The sequence below is a fragment of the Pezoporus occidentalis genome, unplaced genomic scaffold (assembly GCF_034315485.1).
Source record: "Pezoporus occidentalis ecotype Australia unplaced genomic scaffold, CSIRO_AGI_Poc_V1 ctg99, whole genome shotgun sequence".
In the NCBI taxonomy this organism is placed as follows: domain Eukaryota; kingdom Metazoa; phylum Chordata; class Aves; order Psittaciformes; family Psittacidae; genus Pezoporus; species Pezoporus occidentalis.
In genome coordinates, this window is record NW_026916358.1 from 3,585,746 (window position 1) to 3,610,787 (window position 25,042).

General features: G+C 38.9%; 1 protein-coding gene across 3 annotated transcripts; it reads right to left on the reverse strand.

The window, feature by feature from the left end:
• Nucleotides 1-3,795: 3,795 nt before the first annotated feature.
• On the reverse strand, nt 3,796-24,253 carry TMEM182 (transmembrane protein 182). 3 transcript variants are annotated; one of them, XM_062607026.1, is made up of 6 exons: nt 23,629-24,227; nt 23,162-23,261; nt 21,730-21,828; nt 14,663-14,800; nt 12,208-12,268; nt 5,151-5,540 (listed from the first exon to the last, which is right to left on the reverse strand). In XM_062607026.1, the coding sequence occupies exons 1-6, from the start codon at nt 23,767-23,769 to the stop codon at nt 5,495-5,497; spliced, it is 585 nt and encodes a 194-aa protein (XP_062463010.1). In that variant the 5' UTR covers nt 23,770-24,227; the 3' UTR covers nt 5,151-5,494. The 3 variants fall into 3 exon arrangements, with proteins under 3 accessions (XP_062463008.1, XP_062463010.1, XP_062463009.1); XM_062607025.1 differs by lacking the exon at nt 5,151-5,540 and adding an exon at nt 8,748-8,832 and having other exon boundaries at nt 23,629-24,253; XM_062607024.1 differs by lacking the exon at nt 12,208-12,268 and having other exon boundaries at nt 3,796-5,216; nt 23,629-24,172.
• Nucleotides 24,254-25,042: the final 789 nt, after the last annotated feature.

Here is a 25,042-nt window from a genome sequence, read left to right on the forward strand (position 1 = left end):
AAAGAAGCCAAATTTCAAGATAGCACAGACTGTCAATGAGACTGGAGTGCTTGGAGCTGGTGGAATTTTTTTAAGTCATTCACAAATACTATATCTACCCTTGACAGGTCGTTTCATTCTATTTAGCACTTTTTATTCTCTGTGGTTTATAAGCTCTTAAGCAAATGTAAGAGGGAGGAAAAGCTAACGCATCTGATAATACACTATATCAGGCTGACAACCTAACTAAATTTCCCCTGAGCTGCTAGCAAAATGCTGCTCCAAAAACTAATAACGCATACAAAAAAAAAAAGAGAGAGAAAAGTGGAAAAAAAGGATCATAGAGATCATGCCGTCACATTTAATTTCAGAGAACAAAACCTGAAGCTGATTTCTCTTTAGATCAGTTGTATACCAGTTGGAACATGGGTGCCTAGCACTGCGACAGAGTAATATGATCTGAGCTTTAAATAGCTGCCAAATAACCATGTGGTGGCTGGCAGCATTAAACGTGTTGCAATGAGAATGATCTGTTTCAAAGTAAAGCCACATAACAGAGTCAATCTGATGTGGTACAGAAAAGGAGGGGGTAACGTTTTTCATTATCTTTCTGGGTTTCTTTCTGTTTAAAAACTGTTTCCATCTTAAAGATGCATTAGTTTAAGGTCTTTTTCTTAACCATTTTAAAACCTGAATCACGTGCAGGTCATTTCAGAGAACATCTCCTCAGGCACCCAGGCACATGGTGGAGGGGGACAGTGTGCCAAATGTGAAGCACCACCACTGAGACCGTTTCTTTGCTGCAACCCAGTTCAGGGTGGCTGTCTCCTGCTGTGAAAAGCACCTTCCCCGTCCAAAGGCTCCCCTTAGTTTGCACCAAATACATGCTTGGCAGTTTTTCGGAACAGATAAGGAACAGATCTACAGCAAATAACATGGGGTGACTTCTGCTCCTGGCCCTCCCCTTATCCTTACAGCAAAATGTGGAGTCTTGCAGTACTCCGTGAGACCCCTCTGGTCTCTTTGGGATGTAGGCAAAAATCAGGTGCAGAGTTTGGGTATGTCAAATACAGGAGATGCTGCCAGCCCTCCATTCCTTCTTACCTTCATGTCAAAGGGTTCTCCTGATCCCTATTGTCAACATGTCTCCTGCGCAGACAAGTCACATTGTGGACTGGAAAGATAGACCAGTTAAAACTGGTAATGTGAGTAAGAGACATGGAGGGAAATGCAGTACTGTAAATACTTGTGATTCTTCATCCCTTCTGTCACTTTTGATTATACATGATCAACTTCTGTTTTCAATTTCAGTGTCTCCACCAACAGCAGCAGCAGCAGCAGCAATCCAGACTTACTTTAAGTTAACACCGCTGAATTTCACGTGAACATACTTTATCTAGTCTTCACTGCTGGGAAATCACACTGCTGAAAGGACAAGCAGGAATAGGAGAGCCAGGGGAAAATCCAGCTGCTGCATCAGAAGGTAAATAGCTCATTTACGAGGTTAAATATGACTTCTTAAAAAGATACTGAGCAAACATACTTTGCAGCAAGTTAGGATTTTGCCATAATGGAGACAGCGATACAGGCCCTACTTAACAATTGTCCTACCAGCAGTTTACTAGCACCCTATAGAGTACAGTCTCAGCTGCAACAGCTAGGCACCCCCCAGAGAAATAAAGTAGGCTTTATTTTGCATTTCCTCAAAGGAGAACATTGCTTTACTGCAATAATGTAAGCGTCAATGAACAGCCACATACTTCATGAAGCTCATCTCCAGTGAAAAGTCCAGCTGCCACCCCAATCAGTAACAAGGATAAACTAGGGGCAAATCCTTCTCTGACTGTTTTTGTCTGCAGTTGCCTTTGCCATGTTGTGTCAGTGCATCCCCCAGGAATCCACAACAGCTGCACAGCGGGCTGGCAGAGGCACCAGAGGGACACTCACCCTCCTTTCTCACCTCCATCCCCTTGTTTTCTCACTGCCTCCTTTGTCGGTAGTCACAGTCCTTACTATGTTTGCACTGGACAAGCAGACAACTGCCAGATTGGAAGTAATCAGAAAATGCTTCTCACCTACTTGTTTCTTACCATCATTTTCCCAAACATGTTACTTAAAAAATAAATTAAAAAAAAAACCTGTTTTTTTCCCATTTGACCTCAGGCTATTAAGTGGCCAGGCAATTTAAAAAGAAGATCCCAATCAACCAAAAACAAGCTCAAAAGCCCATAGATTTGTGAGGAACATGTTTTTTTTACCAATTTCACAGAATATTTTGATTACAGTATTTAATCCCTTTACAACCTTTTATTCAGCTGTAATCATGAAAATCCCTGCATTGCCACCAAGGATTTGCTAGACAAAAGCATATCTGGAAGAATGCCATGGGGTGAGTCTCCTTAGATGGTTTGCTTTCCTCAAGTTCTTACAAAACCATTCACCTGCACATAGTTCAGAAGAACAGACAGACTGTGCTTTTAGGTAATATCCATACAGAAATGCCTTCCCACCACCCTCAACACCATTCCCTGGTCTGCGGCAGCCACCTACTATGCATCGTGTGTTTTGGAGGGAACAAGCAACCTGTCCCAGCTCTTTCAGAAGGAATCTGACTCTTAGTTCTGCTATTAGGAGAAGGTGGCATCCAATTGAGGCAATTTGATGGAGCTACAGACTATTACCAAGACTGAGTTTGAGTAAAGAATTGAGTATTCAAGCAATTTCTACCGACACCAGAAAGGCCTCCTGAAGTTTCTTCTCAAAACACCTTGGATCTTCAATGGCCATTACATCCACAGCCTGACCCAAAGAGTTGTCTCCAAGACAGGCTGCCTCGCACACAAGAGTGTAACTAATTTAGCTGCATAATGGAGAGAGTTCTGAAGATGCACATGGGCTGAATTAAAGTCTCCACAGGAGCTTTTGGCTCATTCCTTGCAGAGTTTATTAGTTGCTGCTGCACACATGGTTAGGTTTGCTGGCAGAAGTCCAGCTCTGAGGCACCTCTCAATTTCTTCAGCTTCTAAAAGTTGCAAGAAAGTGGCTCTGTATTGCCCCCTCTAAGCTCTTGTGGAGAAGGACTCTCCCCTGCAGAGAAGCAGACAGGGTTTGGGAGGGGCACCTAGTCAAATAACTCTTGATTATTGAATTTACCTCCACAATTACCAGTGAGTATCCTAGACTGTAAAGAGGGTAAATACCAACAGATTGCATTATTTGAGAAACAGTATGTGATTGTGTAATTAAGGGCAGGAATATAATACCATATGCACAAGGGTCAGGGTTAATTTCAGCATTTCCTGACTAACCAACGGCATTATGGTGTAAGCCTAATGTTCTCCGGATGGCTATCATTTATATGGAGTTCATATATATGCTTATGAATATTTGGTTAAAATTCACCCATCATACTCTCTGACACAGTAATTAAAAACACCATGTTAGCTGCCAATAAAAATATTTTTGTGATTTGGTAATTATTCCAGATCTCATAGTCCCAGCTCCCCTACCCCCTGCCCTTGTTGTCTTCCTGTTCTAAAATGTATAAAGCTAATCTTGATGATGGAAAAATAAATAAGTAGCAGGGAAGGCTGGAAAGTTTCCAATCACAAAAACTCCCAAAATGGAAGCAACATCCAATCTGGCCCACCACATCTTCTAGGTGGGCACTCCTTTCCTGCCTTTTAGTGATGCTTTCAGTATTCATAACAGCTGTGGAATTAAGCACTATGAACAAGAAGAAACCAACATGCAGTCTTTACTTTTCCCCATCAGTCCTAAACTATTCCTCATTGAGTTACAAAGTGAAAACCAACAGACTCTCAGATGGATTTAATTTCAACTTGGGGCCAATGCCAGACAGTTTCCCCATTGTTAAAACCCCACCCCATCTTTTTCATGCCATGCATACAGTCCCATCCTCACCCCATCTTCCAAATATACGTGCACACACATATACACAGAGAACCAGCCACTCCTACAATCAATACAGAACCAAATCCATCTCCCCTGCTAGGCTCACTGCTTTCCTTGGGATGACTAGTAGGTGAGTTGGATTTGGTCTTTAATGTGGATTTTTAATATTTGAGAAAATGAAGGCTACATGAAATATACATTTTCATGTCCTAGATATTGTCTTCATAATAAACCTTTTTTTAATAAAAAAGTAATTTTACACAACCAGGAAAATGTTTGTGGAGAAGCCGACTATTCCAGACAAAAATAAAAGGGTTAAAACTTGGTTAAAATATTAATGCTATAATGCAAAGTACAGTTTTGGCATAACTTTAGCTAGTGATTTAACTATGGCATTTTGGCTTATAGAATCATGCAAAATATGTGGATTTCAGAACACAGAAGTATACAGCTTTCAAATGCATACAGAAAAGAGAAACGTGTAACGGAAGCAGTTAGGCTTATACATGTACAGACTAGCACCAGGTCACTGTTCATGGCAATTGTCTTCTCTCTCGTCCTCTTCGCACGGATGCTGTATGAACAACTGTACTCTATTTTTATGAAGTGCAGACATGTTTGCTTATACTGAAGCTAAGGCAAGAAGTGGAAAACAGAAGAGAGGGCAGATTGAATTACTGTGTGTGAATGCTTGTTGTCTCCTCTGCCTTGTACCATTTTCCACAAGTAGAAGCACAAAAGATGTATAAAATGTTGACTTGGCCCACTTCATGTTGGGCTTTAGGCTGCAGAAAAATTTTGCCTTTCTCTAGCTGCAAAACTGCAAATATGTTGCTAATAGTACAATATGGAGAACCACAAGTGTACTTACTAAAGAATTAAAAACAACTATTTGAGGCTAAAGGTGGTTTCCTTTATGAGTTTTGTGTCCTTTACCCTTAAACAAGTAACAGAGAACTTCCAAAAGTCTGCAGAAGAACTTCCAAAAGTCTGCCTGCACACTTAGGGTTGCCATAAAGGTAATGTATAAAATTGTGTTCCAGTGATGAAGCTTTACTAGGATTTCTTTCCTACTGTATTGCCTTAAGCAGTGTACACCTAGTCTGAGTGTAAATAAATGGAACGGCCTACCAACAAAAACAGCATCCCTGCTAATAAAGCAAAAAATACTCCTATAGGAGCCAGCATAAAAGACCAGCCATAACGCACATAAACAGCAAAGTCTGGGCAATCCATTTTTTTCATGTCTGTGTAGCTTTCCAGATCAGCCATCGCCTGGACCCAGATGACATACATCATGACTACCAGCGAAAAAAAGACACCTGGAAAAGAAACACCAGGTTTTAACAACAGAGTGTGAGACAAATGCTGGGTGCATTTACTGTAATACTTAGAAATCTGTCAGTACTTCAGGTCCCATCTGCAAGACAGTCAGCCACCACCTGGGTATTTTTTCGCCTTTGGCTTCCTCTAACAAGCCCTATCTCGATCTTGCTTCTGATTTGCACTGAAAGGCATACTCCCATAATAAAGAATTTATCTGACTTTGGTAGGCAGACTGAAACCCAGGTGTGTTTAGAGACGAAATTCAGGCAGGTATTTACTGTTCTGAATTCAGGAGCCAAGGGAGGATGGAACAGGATGACCTGGAAAAAAATACCTACTTTTATTTTCCATTTTCCAAACTCTGACATTGTTCATATTGCAGTTTTTTGGATGAGACATGAAAAGGGGGAAAGGGCAGAAAAAACATTCTATCATCTTCACCTATCTACATTTGCTACTTTTTTCTTATGAAAAGGGCTTTGTTTGGAACATACTACCTTCAGTGTATTCTAGTCAAATATTTAATTCAAGATCCTCCACATTAGAAAAGAAGTTCCCGTTGTAGTAACAAAACCCAACAATAATGAAATAATAGCTATGAAGCAAGCTATTAGTATTAGCCTCAGATTGGATACAACAGTTTCCTGGAATTAATCCACCACATAATTCACAACCTTTTCCCAACCTCTCCTCTGAAAAGCCTTTGGATTGTTTACACATGATAGTAATAGGAGCACATGTTCTTACAAACTTTGTTAATCTTTGTTACTATACACCAGAAGGAGATATAAGAAGAAAGTACTTTCCAAAGTATCAGTTGCATTCCTAACATTTCATTTCTCTTTAGAGGAATGTGGACACTTGAGAAATGCAAGCCTGCAGCACAGATGCTCCAGCAGAAGATCTGCTAGAAAACTGAGGGCACAAGTCTGAATATTTTGCGTGCTCCATCCTGTACCCACTTGCCCCCTTAGGTCCAGCTGTCACAGCACAGTTGCAGCAGCAAAACGATCTATGCCAATATTAAAATATTTGAAGGACACCACCCCATCATGTTTTTACCCAAGGATGCTTACATGCCTCATTAGAACCATAAACCAGTGCATACTTCTGCGAACCCTTCTTGCCAAACCTGAGCCTACAGGATGTAAAGCTGCAGAGCAGAAGTCAAAGGTATTTGTGGTCTCTTCCCCACCCTCCTAAATATTTGCAGTGCAACCATGAACAAACGTGACACTTGTGGCAAAATCCACAAGTGTACTTTGTAAGCACCCATGGACTAGCATTTGCTTCCATCTGTCCTGTGAATCTTTCATGGTTACCTTTCTCCATCCCCATCTTGAGATGCTGCTTCACCACCTTCTTTGCCTGCCCTTACAGTGATCTGCTGGTGTTCCTGTTAGTGCTTTATGGTCAAAATGTAATAGCTTTACATCGTGGACATCCTGAATATCTGACAGGTGAGAGCTCACAATACAGTCCCAGTGAACACTACCTTTCGAAGCCCACCAAATAATGAGCTGAAGTAGTTAACCTAAGGCATAATCAAAATGTGACTGAAAATCCCAAAGGATCTACAACTTTTATGAGGCTGAAAGAAAGTGGAAAAACTAAATAAAGAAGGAGGCAAAGACATTTCCTTTCTATGAAATATACTTTCAGGATTACATTTTTTGCTAGGGCTCAAATTCCTAACAAAGTTTGAAAAAAAAACAACACTCAGCTCTAAAAGGCATAAATTCATTTTGAAAGTATTTTACCTGAGTAAAATTCAATTTTGATGTAATTTAATACTGTGCTTGTATTAAACATAAAACCAGTGAAACAATCAGAGAAAAGGATCACCTTGGGGCCAGACATGAAGACTGAGAAATTAAATTGAAGACACACCAAATGTAAGTCAAATTGAGAGGAAGATTCCTATAACAGAACATCTAATGATAACAGGTAATGCAGGCAACACAGGAAAATTAGAAGCAAACAGAGCTAGTAAATTTTGATGTAAAAAGATTCAGGGCCAAATTTATAAATGGAGTTATTAGAAACATAGAGTTTGTCCAATGTTTCAAAATGTCAAGAACAGAAAAAAAAAAAAAAAATTATAACCCAAAGATTTTGAAATATACATTAATAATATTACAAAATCCATACGAACATTGGAATTTACCTCTTCAGATGCTGTGTCATTTTCAAATATCTGTAGTCTTCTGTTTATTCTTGAGGCAAACTTATTCCAAAACAATAATAATTACAAAAAGTGGTGATGCATATTCCCTTACTATAGTAGCAGGGAAGTATAACTGAGCTTTGCACATCCGACATGACCTCTGGCAACCTAGGCAGGTGCAACACTAAGTAGCTCAGAAGCATCTGCCATGAAAACAAGAATCTATTAGAGTGCTTAAATCTCAGAATGGGCACCCCTTGCTCTTTGGGCAGTCTGAAACAATAGCTAGCTGGTTAAAACAGAGCCAGCACCATGTAGGTGCAAAATAGCAAGGAAGTGCTGCCAGTGGTCAAGCGACTTCAGGGAAACTAAAATCCATCAGGTGATTTCACAGCAAGCTGCTAATACCCGTGTGTGGCAAACTGGTGGCAAACTATTGGGTATGGAAATTTGCTGAAGAAATGTATGTCAAGCAGAGATAAATGTCCTTTTTTAAAAGAGAAGAAAAGGAAAGGGACAATATGTAAACCCTCTTATTTAATTAAAGCACTAAAGGAGTATTTAAGGGTTCTCACTATCTGTTAATGGAAGCTAATTAGTAGGTATATTGCCTAGTGTGTTCAAGAATTGTCTTGAACACTAGTAACAGGCTAAGAAAAAACTGACCATGTCCTATTGACTCCAACAGCATTTCTTTCATTAGTGCTCCTTTTGTCTAATTTTCACAGAGTTCTAATTTCATGGGAGTTAAGCACTTAGGACCATACTAAATATACATTTATTCTGGGAAATCTGCTCCTGCAATCTTGCACTACCTATTTTGAATGTTATGAACTCTCATAGCCAAGCTCCAGGGCAAAATTACTGAGATTGAAAAAAAAAAAAAATCCACAATTTCATGAAGCAAATATTTTTAGGAACAATGTGTGCTATGATGTATTTCTACACTTTGGGCATTTAGACCTTTTACACAGTGTGCTGGTGTCCATATGCCCTTGCCTTTTAGTGAATATAAAATAAAACAGCAGTTGCATGAATCAGAATGATGAGGGAAATTATTCTTAGAACATGAAATATGTCTGAGAGAGATTAAGACAAATAAATACTTCCCACCTCCTCCTTTTTCTCTCCTTTTTGTCGTTTTGCATTTTTTTTAAGAACACACATGTTTGATACACAGCTCTGTGCAGTGTGATAAGACTTGGACTTCTCCGAGGTCACTCTTTCTGTCTTTTGCATTCATTCTTTTGAATTTCTTTCAAACAAACACTTGTGCATATTGCAGAGAAGAATACAGAACCTTTAGAAACGTCTATGAATTCAAGAAGCAGTTTGCTGGCCTTTAGTACTTATTCTTCCCACGTAGAAATGCCTTTCACTTGTCAATGGTGAATGGCTGTTTATGGCATGAATCTTTTACTATGCAGACACGAAGACAACAGGTGCTGTAAAGAATGATGTGAGCCTTTTACTTGCGCCTAGAAGTTTAGAACTTTTTATCTCACTTGAGGAAAACTTGTGTGCATATATATATATTTTTTTTTCAGTTGCATTTTTATGTCCTTTTCCTTATTACAGATTCTGACACCTACCTTGGCCTCTTGTGACCTTTATTTAAAAAGTAGGGTTGGCATTCCACTCTGAAGTACATGCAGAGGATCCCACTTAAGTGTTATGGGAGTTGGCACATATCTCTGAAGACAGATTTTTGTCCTTATCTAGGAGCTAGAATTAAAATATCAGCTTTTTCACTCTTTTGGCAGGAAGCAGAAGTCATACTGGTACTTCTAATCTTGCTTCCTCATGAGGGTGTGATTCTGTAATGCTCTGTGCACATCCTGGAGGCTTGATTGTTTGACATCAGTACAACAGGACAGTTTTCACCACTAGCCAGGCCCAAGGTAATTATGGACTTTACTGAAGGCTGTCTTAAGTTATTAATTTAGGACAGCTTTCCCTTCGTTTCCTATGACCTTTGAAGCAACTATAAGGCTTCTTATGGTTTGCATTACTTTAGCTGCTCTTGGTCCACCATCTGATATTGTAGACATGGAGGTGAGGCTGCAAACACAGCACTCAAGTCACTGACTATAATATTTTTTAACTGATATGCTCTTTCCCTTACAGGTGTAGCATCTGCAGCCTCAGGGAGATAATGTGGCTACAAAGCTTACCAGAGGAAGCTGCTAGTCAATAAGCTGCCACAAATGCCAATAACTGTGTATGCCTCTCCATTTGTACTCCACTGAGTTCAGCTGCAGCACTCAACAAGAGAAGTGGGCGGCCTTTCTTAAAGATCGGGATGAAGAAAATGTAGGTGTGTGACTCTGCCACAGATCAGACATCATAATTGCTCTGTGGGTAGGTTTGCTGCTATTCTGAACCCCAAATACATGATTCTGCGGAGAGGCTTCTGAGGTCTCTTTGGCCGTTGGAGACCCTTTGTGGTTCCCCGTGAGCACCAGTGAAGCTGGCAGAGAGACCTTGAGTGAGTAATTGCAGGGCTGTAAGGGTTATAGGCAACGGTATGTGCCTCTGGTGATGTTGGTCTCAAACCTGCTTCCCAAACAATAAAAACTATACAAATGTTGGTTTACACTCTGTGTCAGCTCCTAGCTTTGTAGTTAGTCTTGCAAGCAGGGCTTGGGCTTCTGTAACCATGAGACTTTCTCTGAGATTTGAGGATTGCTGGAGAGAGGTGAGATCCATCAGACAAGGTGGGAAAAGAACAGTAAGCTCAGTAACCTTGAGAAAAGATGAAAGCAAGGACCATCAGCAGACAGACATTAAAGCCTCCAGATAAGCAGGGGGAAGGGAATGGGACAGAGCAATAAGGGAGGACCATACACATCCACTAAGAAAGCAGCACAGCTGAAAGCCCATCTCAAATGTGTGTATATAAATAAACCTGCTGTTGGAATAACATAGGAGGAATTCTAGTGGATGATGCCATTTCAGCTGCAGACATGGTAAGACAGTTTGCTTGACTGGAATGCTTTGCTGGGTGCATACAGACTCTTTAAGAACAAGCAGTGAAGATGCAGTGGGATGGCTGCAGCCTGTCTCGAATGGACAGCTTATGGGAGTCATGGGAGCTTATGATCAGGGTTAAGATCAATAAGGTGGACAAAAATGGTGTAATCATGGTGAGCACCTGCTACAGGCCACCCAATGAAGAAGAAGTAGTGGACTGGGAAAATAGTAATGATTTCTGGATCTTACCAGGGACTCAACCACCCCAATATCTTCTAGAATCAATGATAACTTTTTGAAACAGGTGTGGAACAGACAAACTAATAATGGAAGTGTTTTGCCGGACCTGCTATCCACCAATAAGGATAAATGGCAAAGTTTAATATCCTAGGAGGAATACAGAAGGTGAGCAGGAGATTAAAGACCCAGAACTTCAGGAGAACAGACTTTAGCCTGTTAAGAAACTGGTAAGCAGGATCCCAAGGAAGGTTGCGCTGAAGGGCAAAGGATGCTCTGAAGGACAACAGTGCCTAAAATATCTTGTTGTTCCTCACAGGCAACTTCCTTAAAGCATAAGAATGGTCCCTCTCAGTTCAAGCAGGTCAGGCGTAAATGAAAATTAACATCATATCTGGAAAACTGTCCAGTTTGGGGCTCCCTGGTTAAAGAGAGATACTGATAAACTGAGATGATGACCACCATGATGGCTAGGGGCATGGAGGATAAGGAGAGGCTGAATAAGCTCAGGAAGAGAAGAAAAACAGACTTTCTAAATGGAGTTCTAGAGATGATGGGGATAGACTCTTCAGAGGTCTGCACACTGAAAGGATGACACACAGTGATCACAAACTGCAGCACGGAAAATTTCAGGTGGATACACAGAAAAAAACAAGTTCTCAATTAAGTTGGTCAAACTGAGACAAGTGTCCAAAGATGCTGTGAAGCATCAGTTAGTGGAGTTTTTTAAAACTTGCCTGGATAAGGCTCTAAGCTGCCTGATCTAACTTTGTAGCCAGCCCTGCTTTGAATCATGAAAGGTCAGACCTGATTGACACAAGAGGTCCTCTCCAACCTAAATTTATTCTGTGTCACTCAGGAGCTCTGTCATGGCTTCTTTTACAGCTGCCTTCAAAAGGCAAGTCTAACTGCCTTAGCTCAGATAAGATGGAGTGTCCCTCTGAGAGTGTGTTTCTATTGATGGTAGAAGTTTAAGTATTTGGTTCAAAAAAACACTTAGCTTTCAGATGGCTGAACAGTTGGCATGGATTCCATTCCCAATAATATCTTCAGCTGCTTTCTGAACCCTAAGATGGCACAGCAGACCATGTTACAAGCTGTTCTCTTCAGTGGAGGCAGAGCTTTTATTTGCCATCTAATTTGTCAGTTGAGGTTGCAAAAGGGTACAGATACTTCAGTCCAATAACAGGTATTAAAATTGCTGCATCTAATGTTTTTCTTTAAGGATATGTAAGTAGGAAAATGACTGATTTTCCCATCTTCTACCAAACTTCCACAGAACTATCTTGTCTAACTTCTTTCTCAGAAGCACACTATTCTCTCCAGTATAACAGCTACTCAAATTTTTTGGTATGACAGCATTCAGGCCCTTTCAAAACAATGTATATAATTCCTTTTATTCTTCAAATTATTCTGCTGGTTTCTGTTTTAAAAGAACTCTAACTTCACCTATGATTTAAGTCACATCTTTTCATCTTCCCGTAAGGTCTGTGTTTAAATAGATCATAGAATCATAGAATGGTTAGGGTTGGAAAGGATGTTAAGATCACCTAGTTCCAACACCCTGGCTGCATCCTGATCACATATTGGTATGAATGGTAAATATGTACCACTTCTCATCACTTCTCCCCTTCATACCCTGCTTTCCTTTTATTTTTAGCTCTTCTAGTTCTGAAGGAGATGGTTAGAGGAACAGATCAGGGCAGCAGGGCACACAGTAGAGCACACCATCCTGCCTTCTAGAGGCAGGCTAAAACCTGCCTCTTCTGCATCAGGTTCTACCTTAGCTCTGCCCACAAGTTATCCCAGATTTCAGGTATTAACTACTACTACTGGGAGAGAAAGAAATATAGCAATTTCACTCTGTCATACCTTTGGGTCAGAGAATCCCTCTTACTCCCCATTTAATTCCATTAATGGGCCATTGATCAGTAATACCATAGTTAGTTGGGAAACTGAGTTGTGCCCAAAACATGTCACAGGATATAGCTTAAATGATATCAAATACAAAGGATTTATAAGCAATTCTTATGTCAGCATGGTCACTCCCACAGCATGACTTTAATTCATGATATATTTAAACCTCCACCTTGGTAATATGAGTACTTCTGAGAAGAGCTGAGAGCAACAAGCTTTTTTCAGTGTCTTTGTGGGTGATCTTCAGTGTCGGGTAGGATCATGATGTTTACAATGAGCACCTTGCCTGGGCAACTCCACCCTACTGGTGAGACTGGCAGTAGATACAGAAGAGCTTGGTCAAGAACCATGTCCCCCTACCCAAGCCAAAATTTCCCGTGCAAGCTGAATGGCTCCAGGGTCCTAAACTGTGCTGTCACCATTACCTTTTGGCAAATTATAGTGGGATTTTGTTAAATATCTTTGCTTTTCAACAGCAATAATGGCAATAATAAATATAACACAGCTCTTCTCTGAAATGCTGACTGAGAACAGTTCTTAAGTTGAAAAATACTACATACAGAGTAGGAAGTCATGATTTCCCTTGAATAACATCTGCTCTAAAGAGACAGAGGGTGAGAGGGGCAAAGAGACAGGCCCAAAGTCACTCACTAGGATAACAAAGCTCACTTAACTTCACACATCTAAAAAAAAATAGCCTCTCTACATTCCCTCAGTAAAGGAAACAGAGGTGTAGGGTTCCTCCACAAGCATTCATCTGATCCAATTAGGCCCCTCTTTCAGGACGAAATGAATCTGCAGCTAGGGGAACTTCTTACGTACCTACTGTTTTTACCGCAAATGCCTTTTTTATTGCCTCTTGCAGGCCTCCTAGGGAAGACAAAGGAGACTAGTGCAGACTTGGGGATCTAACTTTCCCCTGCCTAGAGGAGGGAGGATGAACTGACCCAGAGAGGAGAAAAGACATGTCACTTCGCACCTCTGCCCATCAGTTCCTGCTGTCGTTCAAGTGCCCTTTTCCTCTGTAACAGCCTCTGCTACTTTCTAGTCACAGCTGAGGTTTTTTACAATTACAAATGCAGAAAGAGTAGGGCACACATGGGCTCTTACCCTGCAAATTAGTGACAAAAAGCACTGAAATATCTTGTGATTTCCATCAGACTATGAATATATTTTGTATGTCTTTTAAAAGTGTGGAGGAGTAATTCTCAAGGGATCAAATTCAAGTATGCAGGAGGTTTTTCAGAAAAAAATATTATAAAATACTTCCCACACTTCACTGAGGATCCTTTAAAATGGAATAATCATGACTTGCTGTGCATGAAGAGCTGAGAGGTGAAGTTGGTAAGCAAGGTCAGCAGGTCACTAACAGAAGCAGAAAAAGAGGCCAGGCCTTTGGGTCCTGACATGAGTGGCTCTAACCTGTAACAAAACATTGCTCTCACAGGGCTGCCTCTCACCAGGCTATATACAAAGGAGAACAGTGACTGAGCATATAATATCATTTACATCCTGCACAACTGTATCTTACACACCAGTGTGACATCTTCCCAGACTTTGCAAGGTTAACTGAGCAGCATCCCAGAGAGCTGCCCATATCACCTGAATCATGGCAGGGCAGAGTGCATCCTCCACAGTACATTTGGGTTATGAGGAAGGAGGAAGTTAGGTTATTTGTTATCTTTCATTCACAGAGGTTTAGAGCTCCCACTTATTCATATGTGACAACTATTTATTGTACTCTACTGTTCTCTGTCTTCCAAATTCCCTGAGCCCACCATAATGATCTTTTCTGTCACTTATTAAAAAGCACCTCTCTTCAGCCTTTGAAATTCCTATAAGGCAGCACCCCTAAATATGCATTCTTTTTCCTGTTAAAAGAGTAGATTGAAATTGCAGTGTAATTCCATGATTTGTCCTGGCTTTTTGTTTGTTTTTTTTTAATCCAAAAGCTGCTTTTAGAATAGTTTCATGACAAAGTAACTGTGGAAAGAATTGTCTCCATGGCAGGCACTCCACAAGCCAAAGGGTAGAAGCATATGCTTTTTCTTTCTTTTAGCCATGAATAATATAATTTTGGGTCAAGGAAAATGGAAGAAATACCTCATCTTTCTATTCTTTAATTGACTGAGCAAACAGTATACCCACCAGCAATGATGAAAAAGCCTCCTCCTGCTTTGTACAGAATGTGGCTGGCAAAAGGAGCTGCACAGATGATGAAGAAACTAGCCATCACAATAGTGACTACTCCCAGGAGCATAAGAACTGTCCAGAAACCTCGATAAACTGGAGAAAGGGAAGGAGAAAAAAAGAATACAACACTTTTTAGAACTTAAACAAGTGGCATATTTGGCTAACAAAGACATTTAATTTCCCCTTTTGTTCTTACTTGCCTTTTTAACAAATGAAACATTCATTCTATTGTGCCTACAAGTTATATGTCATGTGGACTAAATTAGGTTTGAACCTCAGTCCTTATCTGATGATCATGGAAAATAGGTTATAAATTGCCATGAATAAAATCTGTCTGCTTAATATTTAGCAGTGACTTGTAAGATAACAACTTGACCAAATTTATGCTCTTTAGAAAATGGTACACCAAAGCTGTAGCAATGTTTCTTTGGGATAAATGACTAGACTGAAAGGATGCAATTGTTTTAACCCAATTGCCTGGGAGAAGCAGAAAGCTGCAACATCTTGACATTCTTAGTGCTCAGACCATATCACCAATAGCAATCTGCAAGTTCTCTACAATCTACAACTGGATAATTCCCCTTACATACAGTTATATTCAATAGATGAAAATCTAAAGCAGGTGGGGGAAGAAATTCAAAAAATGTAACCCAGCTTTCTGAAAAATGGTTACGTATTTTAAGCCAGCCTATTCCTGCTCTAAAGCTCTCTGTATTGTATTAAATTTAAAACATGATGTTTCAGAAGCCCTGTTAGTGCCAAGCAGCGCTGAATTAATGGATGCAGCTTGTGATAAATGAGCCGAGAGTTTTGTGACATACCCTGGCCAAAAGAATCTTTCAAACAATTATTTTTTAGCTGGTTAATTGCACATCCATTTAACAAAGTCATCATTTTACAAATGCTACAAGAGTGACATACATTTCTCCCATGAATTTCAAAATTGGTACATTAACACAACCCATTAGTAAAATTATGAGTTGCGAAGATCTCCATCGTCAGATCTGAAAATCTTGAAGCACTGACAATTCAGTCAGTGAAAAACATTTCCACCCAACTGAGGGAAAGCATATAAACCAGCTGTCAAGTCAGGAAAAGTGAGTCACAAAAGAAACTGCCAGTTATCATTTGACAGCACCTGCTTACTGTTACGGCAAAACACAACCAAGAAAGTATTACGCTGGTTCTTAAAGTTTCCCATTCATACAGCTTGTTAGAGCCAGCTTCTGGAAAAATTTGGGTTTGCCCCCATCTGAAATCTGGAGGTGCACTACACATTATCAGCTTGTGCTTCCCACTATTGTGTTCAAAAAATCTATAGTTTTTAACTTGACCAGTTTAACTCATGCTAAAGTATATACCGTCTTGCGTCTATGTTAGCTAGATCACATTCACCACATCACATTAGCCACACTTCTTAAATAACATCCTTTTTAATCCATGCAAACATTCAGCGACATAATTTTCTGCCACACTGGTCAGCAGATCTGGGGATGAAAGGATGAATGTATCTGAAATAAGCCGGCAGAAGGGTTAAAACTGTGTTTTGGTTCATATCCAATACAACTCTTCTTTCCACATAAACAAAAAAGAATATGGAAATAATAGGTAAGAAATAAGGTTGTGGTTCAGCAAAGCAGTTAAGTGTATGTTCTGCTCTAAGTACTCTATCTCATACGGGATTTAGGCACCTGTTTGAAGTTAAACTCATAGTTAAATGATTCACTTAAAGCAAATGGACAGTGAATGGAGACCTAGAGAGGTAAATCTCTCAAGTCCTTCAGTCTTGGGTTTCTGAAGCAGTTTCATATTATTTTACTCATGGGACTACTTTGCTAAGCTTCATCGCAGTCCCCAAGTCCATGGGACATTACTTTCTCATTTAAAACCTAATACCACTAAATCAGTCTATAACCACCCAACTCTTTTACATGGATGGCCCAAGGTACTTCAAAGTCATGCTACATAACAGGACACATTGGCCAAAACGGACCTTGAAAAAGCTTTCTTCAATACCATTATAGTCAGCCACCTGAATCATACAACATTGTTTCTATTTCCTGAATGAATGAGGATACAAGACTCTCCAGCATTACAAAATCAGTATCCAGTTTCATTATCTGTTCCTCATACAAGAAACTCTGAAGTCTGCTTTTAGTGAAATTTTACCAGAAAAGCTTTATTTGTTCAAATATTCCTGGAAACATAACACAAAAAAGGAGTACATATGTAACTGATGAAGATTTGCTTAAACCTCTCTGTAGCTATAAAAGACAAAAGCTGTTTCTATGCTCCAACAGCATAACAATTTTATACATTATACATGAAATACTGATTTGACCTGGCTATCACCTGAAATAAGCTTCCATTCTATTTCTCTAGAAATAATAATTTACTCTAGAGATTCACAGATAAATTCTGATGACCCTAATGCTTGTTTATACAGCTAACTCTGTCATTAAACATCAGTTAGAAAACACAGTATAGTTGGCAGGTAAAAAGTCTGCAATGCTCCCAGATCTGCAACTGTTCAAGCAAAAGACTATCCCCTCTAATTTGCAAGACAGTAAGTCATTTGGATCATTTGTGGCACAGGTCTGAGAAACATCTTAAGAACATTTAGACTTTTTCGTTAGCAAGAAGCCATTTTTCTGCAAAGGCCTATTTTTGCTCAGACATTTCCCATCTTCTCTGCCCAGATGGGCAAGATCAGTTTCTACAGGGCTAATAAGTCAAAATTACAATGCAGCCCTACTGTCATTTACCTTAGCTGGCATCTGCAGATGGATGCAAAAGAGCCGGTTGAAATTAAACCTTCCTAAGAATGAACTTACTCTTCAAGTCAAAGACTTTGCTGCTCTGAGACTGAGGTAAAACATGACAACTAAAATGCAACAGAAGATGCTGCTCTGAATTATGCTTCTTTATATCCCATGAAAAGGGCTGACACTGTGATCCAAGAAGCCTGTTTCAAGAAATAATGGTTCAGTGCACTTATGTGAAGTGTTAACATAAGTTTGCACCAGTTAAAGCCTCACTGAGGCAGTTCTTAAGGTAGCCCATATTCTGGTCCAGATGACAAAGAGCACACTTGCCTCTGCAAGGTACTTCACAGATACGTTTGTTAGCTACCTCAAATACATGCATTAATCAAAGTATTTCTTACAACAGAAGAAATAAAGTACAAGCACTACTGCAGAGTCCGAGGTAAACCTATCTGCAGTGTTAATCTTTGATACCATTGCTCTGTGTTGCAAGACTGCTAAACAGAAGGTTCTGTAACTTGTCTTGGTAAGCTGCCCCTTTGTCGGGTACAACATTTGCCTTGGCAGTGACATGCAGGCCTAAAAATAAAATAGTACTTATCGGAAAACAGGAGTACACACGGTATGCTTGTCTTTGAGTTCTGCACCATTTGGCCTCCATACTATGGGAACATTCTAACTGCAGTATATTCCTTTAAAACTGCATGACCTGTAGTTTTCCCTTGCTACTTGTTTTTCTCCCTAAAGATGCTAATTTGGGTCCCTCTGGAGACTTTTGCATGGTTTGAAATCTAGAAATATTACCTGGTTTTGAATAAGGGGCCAAATTTTTGAGAAATATCTGAAAATTATCTAGTACAGTAAGTCCCAGAACTGATTATAAACTAAGACATAGATTTGTATTTTAAGAAGTTACTGCTGCGTGATATGAAAGAGAAGCAATAATGTGTTTTGACAAAGTTCCATAGCTGTGTCACCTACAACACACACTTGTGTAGTAGTTATACATATACACCTCTGAAGCTCCATAATGGGTTATTCAGGAACAGGTTAGCTAAAATGACAAAGTGACACCCATCCACTATTGGAGAGGTTAACATCAACCTCATGAAACCATACTACATATCTTATTGTCCTTGGTGACTTCAAGTGTTTTAAAATCTCAGCCATCAACCCATACATTTTCTATGACTTATAAAAAAAAAAAGAACAAACACAAAACCCAGACACTTAATATTAAAATTAATATCAATACAAATTATTAAGCACTAAAAATGCTGAGAAACTTCCGAAGCATGTGTGAGTACAGTGTTGCATAAGCATTGCTAAGGACCGGCAAAATGACTTGGGAACATTGCCTTGAATTTTCACCCACAAGCTTACCTCCTAAATTGAACTTTTCCTGTGATTTAACTGTGGAGTGCAATTTAGAATATGTCTTTTTTACCTCTCATGTAAGAGATATCAAAATTCATCTGACATGAGTATTGCCACTCACAACATAAAATACTGTGAAATGTAAAGTGCCTGAACTGCTCTAAATTAGGAGTATCTATCTTCTCTGCAGATAAACAACTTTGAATGAGGTCAGAGATCTCATCAGCACACAGGAGACACACCTGGCAGCACAGTAAACCTTGCAAGACTTTTCTCAGTTTCACTCAGTACCCTTTAATACCCCTTAGTAGTAATAAACCCTTTTTTTTTTAATAACCTTAACGGTAAAACAAATACAATATTCACAGTAGGAATGTATTACTTTTTTTAAATACTTCTTACTTTATCACTGCTTAGTGGCTGGGGTGTTCTCCCTTAGTAAATGTACTGTATTACAGCCTCTCATGGGCAATTATGTGACTGTACTGCATAACACCATTTTTTTGCCCTAGAAATAGGCTACTGCTAACACTTCACTGTACAATTTTTATTCCCAGATTTCATTGCTGGTATTCTTTAGATTAGTTTAGGTTAATTTCAACCCAGTAACAAACCTGCCAATAAACTTGATCACACCATTTTAGATTTAACAGTTGCTGAACCAGAATTTCACTTCAGTCTTATAAATGTTGTGTATTCTACATTTTATTAGGCATTACTTCAAATCCTGGCAATGTGCCTGGTACTAGACTAAATAAGGTACTAATAGTCAGGAAAAAAAGTATTAGCAGCTACAAATCAGAGTATTAAACTAATGTGTCAGCGCAGCCCCATTAAATGTCTTCCAATTTAGCTTCAGAAGGCGCTGGGGCAGTTTACAACAGCTAGGGAACTATTGTTCATTTCCAAATAAAGTTAAAAAAAAACAAAAAAAAACCCAAACCTCAAGAATAAAATTAATGATTTAGCTAAGTGCTAAATTTTGCACTTCTTTGTCTTAGGAATAATCCCACTGCAACCAATAGGACTCCCTGTACAAATAAGTACTTTGTACATTTTTCAAAAACAGGCCTAGCATTGTCCTGTAGTAAAAGAGTTGTATAAAAGTGTGATAGTCCTTGAATGTCACTGTTAAGTAATCTAATGCCATGATACTATGCAGTAATCTAGCTAGCAATTAATTAAGTACTATATTATTATGATTTCAAAATAGCCTGACAGGATAACCAGTCTGATTATGATTACACAAATGCATGTTTATTTAAGGATGCAGAGTTCACTATTCTGGCACTTTTATTCTATGGGCTAAATTCATATTTTTTTATTCCTAGGTTGTAGTTTTTTGCACATACATTTATGAGTCATCATATAAATGAATCTGCTGGTAACACAATGAGGTGCTGTCTAAGCCTGCTTAGGAGCTGCACACTATAATAGCTGTCACTATAAACCACTGTACCATCACAGAAAGTCACTAGAGTCAAGCTTCCCCGAGTTCATTTAGATACCTGTTACAGGTTAAGATAAATAACATGGTGTAAAATTTCTTTAAAGCCCTTTAACCACAAACAATGTCTAGCACAGCTGTGGACACCACACCTTACACTGCAGGTGGGTGAAGTCCTCACCACTGCGCCAAGATACTGAACAAAACTGGTGAATGAACAAAACCAGCAAGTTTTAATGAGCTCAAAAGCAATCCAACAGTATCTATTTATATAGCAGGAATGGCTTTGAGTACACCCTACCTGGGACAGCATCCCTGCTACAGTTCTGTCTATTTTTAATCTTCTTATATGAAGTATATAGATAAGAAAATTATATTTGAGCACTGGTTCTTTTGGCAAACATAACTAAAATTAATTAAACTTTTGATGATATTCATTCTCCTTTCTTTATTCTTTGTTTGTCCACTTCTGTGTAATCATGTAATATGAATTGAGGATCTTTTGTGAATGTATGAGTGAATGGTGGAATATAAACTCTGTCTAGATTATTGGGACCTGATGACTCTGTCATTTCCAAATGGAAAGATAAAATGTTCTAGATGTGCTGTAAAATTACAGATTAGATCTCTGAATGGTGAGGTCTGAATTTTTCCTGGACAAACAGCTCATAATTTCTAAAGATTAAGAGAATCATTATCAGTCCAACTTACTTTTTCATGTCTGCAGCACAAAAAATGGATCCTGAAGACACTTTAATGTTAGCAAAGGCATAATTACAGCTTCAGGACAGGAAAGGATCACTGAGTGAGCTCAGAGACATGCAGCATCCACACATTGGGGGTTATTTTAAAAAGTCCTATGAAATCATCAGAAATGACAAAACAAAACTGTCTATTGCAACATTCTTAGGCACACACTGTTGAGAGTAATTTCAGAGCCTCAGCTCCCTATAGCGTCAGTGTAGAGGAACTGGCACATCCAGCAGTTAGTGCAGTATATCTGAATTAGCTGAATAAACTTAGACAGTATTAAGGCCCCTCTACTCCTTCCTCATAAAGTAAAACTGCAATATATTTCCACATGTGATTATTTAACAACAACAACAAAAAAGGTTTACTGGAATGCATGAGAAGTACTTGTTCAAGGAACATACTTTTTATGTGAGAAAATAAAGAACTTAAAAAGGAAATATCTCTTTAAAAAAAAAAAAAATTACCATCATTCTGCCATTATGCTTAAAGCTAAGCATTCATTTAACTACTTTGCAACTTAGTGGCTTAAATTTGTATGCTGTAAAATAATGAGAAGTATGAAACACCAAAACTATTAATTAAACTCTGTGGAGTGATAAGGAAGTTTTACACTGAAGCATACAAATGGTTTTCTTGAAACTATAGGCATTGAATCCATTTGCAACCAAAAAAATACTTACTGATTGCAGAATCATAGGAGGTTGAGTTGTGTTCATCTCGAATAAGAGGAAATGGTGACAGATAAGCATGTGTACAATTCTTAGAAGGCGACTGGTTAGCTAAAAGTGAAAGAAAGATTAAGATTAATAATTTATTGCCTTAAAAATAAAATATTTTAAGCCTGTTCTTCAAATGGGCAAACTGGGTTCCACAGGTCAAAATTCCAGTTTTTTTTCTCAGGCAATAACTTACAGTGGATTTAGTTTGGTAGGAGATACCAGCCTTGTTATCCAGCCAAGGATATTCTTTAAAGGGCAACACAGATTTTGAGAACAGTAAAGCAGCCTTGCTGAAGGCACACTTCAATTTATATGCAATGCATATGTATGTTTTTCCATGCATATATATCTTTCACTTGTGAGGGTTAATTATGTGCATCTCATTATTGCATGTCTCTCTCAAAAAAAAAAAAAATCCCAGGAAATTACTTTTTGTCTCGTGAAAGAAAAATGAAAAATATCAAGCATCTTCAGAAAGTTTACATATGAGTTTAGTTTACCAAATCAATATCCCCAGAGAAGGGTAATTTCACCCTTTATATTAAATGTTTATAAAAACATCACGTTCTTCCTTGTGAAAGATAAAAGCTGACTATAGCCTAAATCACATTTAAATTTCAGATACCTGACCACAGAATTCTCCAGATAAGTAAGAAAGGAAAATTAACTACAGTGAATATTACATTTGCCACCTAAGACCAAGCAATATAGTTAGGAAAACATGGGTTATTGAACTCAAATTTGTATGATGGCATCTGCTTTTCACAAGGATTGTGTAAATCTTGAAGTAAGGAGAGGGAGCTCTGTACCTCAGAGACAGGGTCAAAGACAGGAAAAGATGTTTTGCTTGACCTCTCTTCATGGGACATTTTGGTTGTAAAATACTATCTGTATGTAGTGAAAGAAAGGGAAGGGTCATCTGTGCGTTTAGTAGAGAAATTCTTGTGGAGATGATGTGCACAGTTTCACTGTTTTCACAGTGAAACTACCCATGTCCTCCTTAACCCACTTGTAGCACTAGCTGGAAAAACTCTCCAGACGAAAATTCATGGACCATCCTAACCACTAAGCTCTTTTTCCCCACACTGCAGAAACAAACAGTCTGTTTAACGTAAGTGGCAAGAGACTGTCCTGATAAGAATGGACTCAGGTTAACAGAGCAGCCACAACACTCACAAAGCTGACAGTTAAACGTGTATCATTTTGTCCCAGGGTTTCCTTTAACTTACAAAAATGTGTCAAGAATTTCTTTTAGGGTAGCTAAAGAACCTGATCACTGAAGAAGCCGTAAGAAACCCAGTGATTCATAAGATGGGAAAAAAAAAAACACCAAAACCACAGCGATTTTGAGAACAAGCTACTGGAGATAATGTAAAATGAAAAAGTTACTTACTATACCAGAAATTCCACATGCTGGCATTATTCTCTCCTACATTTCCACTAAACCAGCACCTCCAGAAGAAACCTTCATGATGGAAAGTGGCCTTCTCTCCCTATGGGCAGGAAAAAAATATATACAAAAAAAGGCATTATCATACAACTGAAATCAGATGTTGAGGCACAAAATACCACCCTCATAATGAAACTCAGCCTATCAGAGTAGAGGTTGGCTATAGCATGTCAAACCAGTTGTACTTCATTTGAAAGAATCTCATGTTGCCAAAGTAGTATCACAAAATACAAATCCATTTTAGAGTTAATTATACCTGATTACAACAGGGTTTAAAGTAGGCTTAGAAGTCTCCAGAAGGTCAAGATGAGAATATTCAGAAGTTCATACAGAAATAAATTCTTACAAAATAAACATCCAAGAAGCCTATATATTCAATTCTCATTATAAACAAAAACATCCATACTAACCCCAGCATCTTCAGGTGCTTTTGAACACGTTCCTATTTCCGTAGCAAGAAGCCAATAATCAGTTCCAAATGCCACCAAAAAAAGCAAAACCCCCAGAGCTGCAAAGAAGCCTCCAAAAAATACCCCCACACTTAGTTTCATTATCAAAGTTATCTTACAAAAAACCTTCTTAAGTACTTTAGTAAAATAAATAAAGTTATTGGGAAAGTGACTAAAAAGCTGTTTGGAGAATACAGCTCATTTCTGAAGAAGTTTCTCTACACTTGACTTTCTGCCTGTGCCTTTCCTCCTTAATGCCCTGTGAGTCAGTCTGCATCTCCTAATTTGTGTTCCATGTGGCTGGCTCAAGCCTGACAGATGAAAAGGGCCTTCTATTTTAGGACACTGATGGCAGAGCTTCATTCTGTTTCTCTGTCTGGGTGAGGCCAGTCAGAAATAGCTGACCTTCCCCTAACTAATCAGGGATTGACTTGAAATATTATTGCAGTTGGTGCATCAACATCAGTGGAGATGGAGGTGCAATGGCTCCATCCATCCACGTGAACAGAGCATGTAATAGCAGCAAGGACTTCCAAAGTTCAGGCTTGGTGGTGAATGTTTCCTTAGTTGCTAGCAGGGAATGAAACATATGCAACACTTCAGAAGTTACTGTCGTGTTAGTAAATGAAGGCTGAGAATATTTTTATGGTAGCCAAAAAGAAGAGATGCCTTTGAAAACTCTAAACTTTATTATAACTGCAGGTAGCTATAAAAATTTCCATCTTATTGTTAATGTAATAACTTTGACAACACTGAACTAAGCATTTAACGGCTTTATTTATTCATATGCATCTTATTTGCATACATCAGAAGAGCATGCAATCAAAAATTCCTCCCAACACCTGGTAAGAAAACATCAATCTTTTTAAAAAAGAAGACACTTTCCCATTCATGTGCTTTGGCCATTTTGGAAGATGATGAGGTAACACATTTAAATTCCAAGGACACCCCCAAAAAAAGGCTTTTCAACAACTTCTATTCATGTAAAACAAGCCTTCCCAAACATATCTAGTGGATTATATGCTTCTGTAGATACTTGTTGAGTTTATACTATGCACCTTATTCTGCAGTCCTTACCCAAAGTAAAAAATATTCCACGAACATCCTGTGCTGGGAAGTGCTGGGATCAAGAGAAGGATGAAGTCAGTTTACTCCAGAAAACATTTGCCATGTAATCTTATTACAACAGACTTAGGTCTCCAGAGGGAGTCCTTCCAGTATCCCAGTATTTCTTTGGAGTGCAGCAGTGTGCTCAAGGAGAGCAAGGAAAAGACCTCACCTCACTTCCAGACAGACAGATGAACCAGAGATATGTTCTTGGTGTTTGTACATGACCTACCTAACACCATATTCACTTTTGTTATGAGTCATATTT